Source organism: Chiloscyllium plagiosum, chromosome 4 (assembly GCF_004010195.1).
Source record: "Chiloscyllium plagiosum isolate BGI_BamShark_2017 chromosome 4, ASM401019v2, whole genome shotgun sequence".
NCBI lineage: Eukaryota > Metazoa > Chordata > Chondrichthyes > Orectolobiformes > Hemiscylliidae > Chiloscyllium > Chiloscyllium plagiosum.
This window is the reverse complement of record NC_057713.1, coordinates 1,456,740-1,464,095: the sequence shown is the minus strand read 5'-3', so window position 1 is coordinate 1,464,095 and position 7,356 is coordinate 1,456,740. Positions and strand designations below refer to the sequence as shown.

General features: G+C 45.0%; 1 protein-coding gene across 5 annotated transcripts in view; it reads left to right on the top strand.

The window, feature by feature from the left end:
• LOC122548789 (anion exchange protein 2-like) overlaps positions 1-7,356 on the top strand; it is a 232,087-nt gene that overhangs the window by 156,518 nt on the left and 68,213 nt on the right. For all 5 annotated transcript variants that reach the window (XM_043687561.1, XM_043687558.1, XM_043687560.1 and 2 more), the window contains exon 6: positions 2,531-2,736. In XM_043687561.1, the coding sequence (XP_043543496.1) occupies positions 2,531-2,736 (206 nt within the window). The remainder of the gene's footprint in view (positions 1-2,530; positions 2,737-7,356) is intronic.

Sequence of the window (7,356 nt, the reverse complement as noted above, 5' to 3'; positions counted from 1 at the left end):
CCCCACTTCCTCTGACTCTCTCCCCATTCTCTTCTCACTCTTCCCCCTTTCCTTGTTTCCCTTTCATCCCTCTGTCTCCCTTCCCTCTCTTCCCCTCCCCCCATTTCATTCTCACTTTTCTGCCTCCTCCCTGTTTCCCTGTTCTCCCTCCTCCCTCTCTCCTCACCCCTCTCACACGCTGTCCTGCAGTGGCAATCCTGGACTGATCATACGCGTTGCAGTAGTGAGGCATTTACCTTGTGGCTGCTGCAGTCAGTCCAAGATCAGCAGATTACAGATTCCAGTTGCCAGCCCCCTGAGGGTTAGGGTGGGACTGCAGTTTGTTCCCATGTCAGCTGTTGATGGGGGTAGACAGTGACAGGCCACCCAGCAGGAGATGCAGTGCTGCCCACTCTGGTAGCCTAATAAGTCAGATAGTCCACAAAATGTTGTCTTCACTTTGGTAGTTATCCCTGATCTGTTTTCATAACTTGTCCTTTGTCCCTGGAGACAGCACTGTCACCACCCTCTGACTGTCGGTCTTCCCTTCCTCCCTGTGAGAGGTTCATACTCATGTATGCAAGTAGGGCACACTTTTTTTTATTCTTTAGCTTAGCTGCATTTGGCTGTGGCCTGGTCATCGACAGCTGTCTGCTATCAGAGGCTTCATATAATGCCTGGAGAGTAATCAGGAGGTCTTGGATCAAGCTTTACCTGCTCCAGAGGTGTGTCATAATATCTCTAAACAGGATGATCCAAGTACCTGGACAAACAGTGCCTCGAGAGACTCATTAAGTCACTTCCCAGCAGAGGCTCTAATTTATCCCATCAAGAGAGTGAGAATGACTGACCTTGACTTCAAATACTAATTGACTGAGTGTGGAATCAAAGACCTGTAGGAAAACTGAAGTCAATTGGAATCGTGGAAATCAGGATAATATCCTGGACCCAACCATATTCAGCTTTCATCAATGACCTTCCCACCATTATAAGGCAGGAAATGGGGATGTTCACTGATGATTGCACAATATTCAGCACCATTCACAACTCATTGGATACTGAAGCAGTCCAAGTACAAATACAACAAGATCTGAACAACATTCAGGCTTAGGCTGATGAAAATCAAATAAATATTGCACCACATAAGTCATGGGCAATCTTCAATGAGAGAGAATCTAGCCATCTCTCATCTGCATTTAATGACATTGTGAGATTTTCCTTCCCAAGCTCTCCTGTGCTCCATCAGCTGGTTCTTTCACCCTCCTGACCTCTCCTGTCACTTAAATCTGTCTTTGAGCTTCAGGGTGTATACATCCCTTTGGGAAATTGAGTTGGTTCACTCTGCTCATGTTTTCTGACTCCAGGAAAGGTCATCAACAATCTGCCAGGTTATCGTAACCCATCATGATGCAGAGATGGGTACATCACCCCTCCGCAGTCAAGGCCAACCTATGACACCAGTTCCACAATATAACAGACTCTGACAAGCCCAACATGAGAAGATGAAGAACTTTGCCCTTGCACCAATCCAGCCAGTAGTTAAGAGGGTGCATAGGAGCAGGTGGAAGCCATTTTGTCCTTCCAAGGGCAGCACGGTGGGGGAGGCACAGTGGCTCAGTGGTTAGCACTGCTGCCTCACAGCACCAGGATCCTGGGTTCGATTCCCGCCTCGAGGGACTGTCTGTGTGGAGTTTGCACATTCTCTCCATGTCTGCGTGGGTTTTCTCCGGGTGCTGCGGTTTCCTCCCACAATCCAAAGATGTGCAGGTCAGGTGAATTGGCCATGCTAAATTGTCCATAGTGTCAGGGGTAAATGTGAGGGAGGGGAATGGGGTCTGGGTGGGTTGCTCTTCGGAGGGTCGGTGTGGACCTGTTGGGCTGAAGGGTCTGTTTCCATACTGTAGGGAATCTTAAAAAAAACCTGTTCGACCATTCAGTTGTAGCTGATCGGTATCTTAAGTCCAACAATTCACCTTGATTTTATTACTTTTAATCCCTCTGCCCATCCAATCATCTCAGTTTTGAAATTCCCAAAGGTTCCTGGGTATCAGCAACTTTTGAGAGAAACTTTCAGATTTCCATAATGTTCAGAAACACTTCCTGACATCATCCTTGAAGAGCCTGGTTTTATGTTTCTGTTGTAGACCCACCCACCAGCTGAGAGAGTTTCTCTCCATGTTCCCTGTTAAATTATTAAATGTATAAATTATTCTAATATCCCTTTACCCTCTGACCTGAAGGAATGTAGCAAACTTCTATGCAATGGGTTCTTATGAGTAACCTTGCAAGCCTTGCCCTGTCTAAACACCCTATAATCTATTTGTCCTTGTATGTTATGACCTGCCTGTACTGTACGCAAAACAAAACTTTTCATTGTACTTAGGTACATGTGACACCAATAAATCAAATCAAACCGAGGTATGGAATGAGAATGTAGAAATAGTGAAATGTGTCCAAGATGGGATGGTGTGTGATTTGGGAAGGGAGAAAAGAGAACATGTATTTGTGACCCTGTGAAATCTTGAGTGCTCTCCCCAATGTATGTTACCAGGGGTGCAATGGCTGGTGATGCATCTGCATCGGAGGAGAACCGTGCCTTACAGAAGACACCTTTGGCACATCGCAGCAGTTATGACCTGAAGGAGCGGAGGAGAATTGGGAGTCAGACGAATGTGGATGAGGCCAAATTCCAAAAGATACCAACTGATGAGCTTGAAGCAGAGATGCTGGCTGTGGCTGACTTGGATTATATGAAAAGTAAGTGGTGGTAGAAAGAACTGAGTGGCATTTGTCCCCAGGTGATGTGATATTTACATCAGGGAGTGAGTAGTGGCATTGACAGTGGAGCAAGGACACTGCTCTGAGACTGACCGAGAAGGAAGGTAGTTCGTCAGTATGTTGAGTCTAATCAGAACCTGGTACAATTTTTTCAGACCACCCTCTGATTATTAATCTCCTGTTCTGACTCTGTATAGAAAAGCACAATCCGTATAATGCATGCAGTGTCGATCCCAACTTGAAAGGGTGTCATCAGCCGATTAATGAGTTGAAGTCGTCACATTTTTGACTGCTTGGAATTGACATTGTGAGCTGTGTATAGTTTTTTAAAACTTGCTGCAATAAATAGTGCATTTCACTCTTACTGATAGAAACAGATGGAGAAAAGATAGACTGTTAAACCACTCGGCTCAGCTCTGCCACTCTAGATCCTGCAGGCAGTGAATCCATACACTATTTGTAAATTCCTCTTTGGAAATAGAACCAGTCTGACTCTCACCTGTCAGGCCTTGTCTGAGCTGACATTTCACCTTTTATTATAAAATCTTAAATTATCTCGAGAAGGTGCATTAAAAGAAGTTCTGGGATTTACATTTTAAAGAACCAAAATCAGCAAATCCATTCTAAAAGATGATCTAGGTTTGCTCAATGTATCATTGTATCGCTGTAATCTTTTGTTATAAATTCTGTCTTATCCATTTGCCTCACAACCACCTGATGAAGAAGCAGAGCTTTGAAAGCTGGTACTTCCAAATAAACCTTTTGGACTATAACTTGGTGTTGTGGGATTATTAATATTCTCCACCCTACGGCTCTTCCAAATCGTTCTAGATCCTGGCTGACCACCTACCTCAACACCATTGCCTCACACTATCTCCATATACTGTGATGTCTTTAATATTTAGAAATCTATCAATCTCTTGAACATACTTAGTGAGTTTCCACAGCCCTCTGCAGAAAGATTTACCACCCTCTGAGTGAAGAAATAGGTTTCAATAAGGTCACCCCTCATTCTTCTAAACTTCAGAAAGTCCAAGCCCAGTTTCCTCAATCTCTTCTCACTTAAAAGTCCCACCATCCCAGGAAACTTATCTGGTGCACCTCTGTTGCACTGCCTCAGTGGCAAGTCCATCCCTCCTTAGGCAAGGGGATCACAGCTACAACTATCCTCCAGGTGTCGTCTCTTGCAATACGTACCAATTGCCATCTGAATTGCTTGCTGCACCTGCGTGCTACCTTTCAGTCATTCACAAAAAAAAGCACCAGGTTCCTTCATACAACAACACTTTCCAGTCTCTCTCCATTTAAGAAATACTCTGCACCTTCGTTCCTCCTACCAAAGTGAATAACCTCCCACTTGTGGATTATTTTCATCCACAAGGCTCTTGCCCCCTCAGCTGCAGCCTGTTTAAATCCCTTGAAATTTTTTTATGTTTTCCTCACAACTCGATTTCTCACCGGGTTTTGTATCCTCTGCAAATTTATAAAGATTACAATTACAGTAACCCACTAGTTGCAGCCTGCCAACCTGAGAATGACCCATTTATTCCTATTCTCTGCTTCTTGTTCTGTTAACCAATCTTCAGTCCATGCCCATTCATTACTACAATACCAAGATTGTTTTTTGTTCCCGTATCTATTGAATTGCAATGACTATTGTCCTTTATCCCCTTTATCCTAAACCAGTGTGCCTGAGCCACTGGTCGTGCCACAAACTTGGCTCTTACTACATTTGTCTGATGAACTATTGCCTTCAGCAGAATTCTAAAAGGTTAATGAGTAAGAGATACTCAAGAGACTCCTGTCTGCTCTAATAGGGATCAACCATTCCCTTTCTGTCTTGATCTGTGATGTGACCATTCTGTTAAAAGTGCTATCCACACAACTCCCAGACCTTGGTGCCTCATTGAGTCTTCATGAACAAACAAGAATGTCAACCTAAAAAATCCTAGACCTTTGATTCAAATAGGGCAAACAAGTATTTAGCAACCTAGAAACAATAGAATCATAGAATCCCTACAGTGCAGAAAGAGGCCATTCGGTGCATCGAGTCTGCACTGGCACTTTTGGAATATTGTGTGCAGTTCTGGTCTCCCTCCAATAGGAAGGATGTTGTGAAATTTGAAAGATTACAATGATGTTGCTAGAGGGTTTGAGCCACAGGGACAGGCTGAATAGGCTAGGGACATTTTCTCTGGAGTGTCGGAGACTAAGAGGTGACCGTGTAGAGGTTTATAAAATCATGAGGGGCATTTGAAAGAGTAAATAAACAAGGTCTTTTCCCTGGTTTTGGGAGAGTGCAGAACTAGGGGGCATAGGTTTAGGATGAGAGGGGAAAGATGTAAAAGGGAGCTAAGGGGCACCTTTTTTCACGCAAAGGGTGGTTCTTTTATGGAATGAGTTGCCAGAGGAAGTGATGGAGGCTTGTACAAGGACAACATTTAATAGGCATCCAGATGGGAATATGAATAGGAAGGGTTCTTATCTTCTCCAATCTTTTCAATCCTCTCAAATCTTCTCAAAACTTGCTAATAGGAAGAGTTTAGAGGGATATGGATCAAGTGCTGGCAAATGGGACCAGATTAGATTAAGATATCTGATCGGCATGGATGAGTTGGACTGAAGGGTCTGTTTCCGTGCTGTACATCTCTGTGATTCTGTGATCCTCCAAACAGCATTCCACCCAGAACCACATTAAGAATGTTAGATAACTTTCCACACCCTGTCCACATAATCTAATCCCTTTAGCCTTCATGAATTGAATTCAACAAATCTGATCAGTTTAGGCATTCTTAACCCTGTGACTTCCATTCTGTGGATCTTGTATTGGCTCATTCATGCTTTCAAGTCAGTGCATTGCTTTGCCACTCTTTTTCCTTTGGAGTGTCCTGTATTGTCTGTGATCTCTGCATTTCTCTGTTTCTGGGTTTTTGAGCACCACAGATTTTAAACTGAGCCGCTAAAGGCTATCCCTTCCACTACCAAGATGCCTCGAGTTCTGGAATTCTCTTCCTAAACTGATGCGGAGGTGCTGATGTTGGACTGGGGTGGACAAAGTTAAAAATTACACAACACCAGGTTATAATCCAACAGGTTTATTTGGAAATACTAACTTTCGGAGGCTGCTCCTTCATCAGGTAGCTGGAGAATCATAAGACACAGAATTTACAGCAAAACATCTCCAAGTCATGCAACTGAAACGGTATAATGAACAATATGTTGTGTGCCTGAGTGTGACGGAGTATAAGCCTGTGTAGGGGGGGTGTGTCTGGGAGAGAGAGTGTGTTTGAGAGTATGTAAGAGTGTGCGTGTATGTGTGCTTGTGTGTGTGTGTGAGAGAGTGTGCATTGTGTAGTGGGGTCATCTGTAGTGTGACATAAACCCACGGTCCTGGTTGAGGCCATCCTCATGGGTACCGAACATGGCTATCAGCCTCTGCTCGGCCACTCTGCATTGTTGTGAATCCTGAAGTCCGCCTTGGAGGATGGTCACCCGAAGATCTGAGGCTGAATGTTCCTGACTGCTGAAGTGTTCCCTGACTGAGAGGGAACATCTTGACTGGCGATTGTTGAGTTGTCTCCATTCATATGTTGTCATGGAGGATGTATGTGTGTGTCTGAGAGAGAGAGAGAGAGAGCAAGCATGTGTATGAGAGAGTCTGTGTGAGTGTGTGAGTATGTAGGAGTGTGTGTGCATGTGTGTGAGAGCGTATACTGTCGTGGGGTCACCTGTAGTGTGACATGAACCCAAGGTCCTGATTGAGGCCGTCCTCATTGGTACTGAACCTGGCTATCAGCCTCTAAACACTACCATGCATGCAAACACACTTTTTTTTATTTCAAAAAATATACTTTATTCATAAAATAATTTGATGGTCTGTACAGTTGGTCATGCCATACATACGTAAACATTTACATACAGAGATCAGAATTTATCATTTTTATATACAGGTCTGTAGTTTATCAATCATATGTCCATATATTTAGCTGAGGTGTCAGCAGAGCCCAAATGACTGCACGGGCCCCCTGTTCTTCTTAGGCAGGCAGATGTTACATGGTGGTTTTTCCCCACCGCGCCTTGGCGCCAGCTGCCCCAAGCTTCAGCGTGTCCCTCAACACGTAGTCCTGGACCTTGGAATGTGCTAGTCTGCAACACTCAGTCGGGGTCAATTCCTGCAGCTGGAAGATCAACAGGTTTCGGACCGCCCAGAGAGCGTCCTTCACCGAGTTGATGATCCTCCAGGCACAGTTGATGTTCGTCTCGGTGTGCGTCCCGGGGAACAGACCGTAGAGCATGGAGTCCCGCGTCATGGCGCTGCTAGGGGCGAACCTCGACAAATATCACTGCAATCCTCTCCAGACTTCTTCTGCGTAGGCACGTTCCAGGAGGAGGTGTGTGACAGTCTCGTTCCCCCCCGCAGCCGCTTCGAGGGCAGTGTGCGGTGCAGCTGAGAGTCCGGGCGTGCATAAAGGGTCTCACAGGCAGAGCCCTTCTCACCACCAGCCAATCCATGTCTTGGTGCTTGTTGGAAAGTTCTGGCGATGAGGTATTTTGCCAAATGGCTTTGACAGTCTGCTCAAGGAACCGCTCGATAGGATC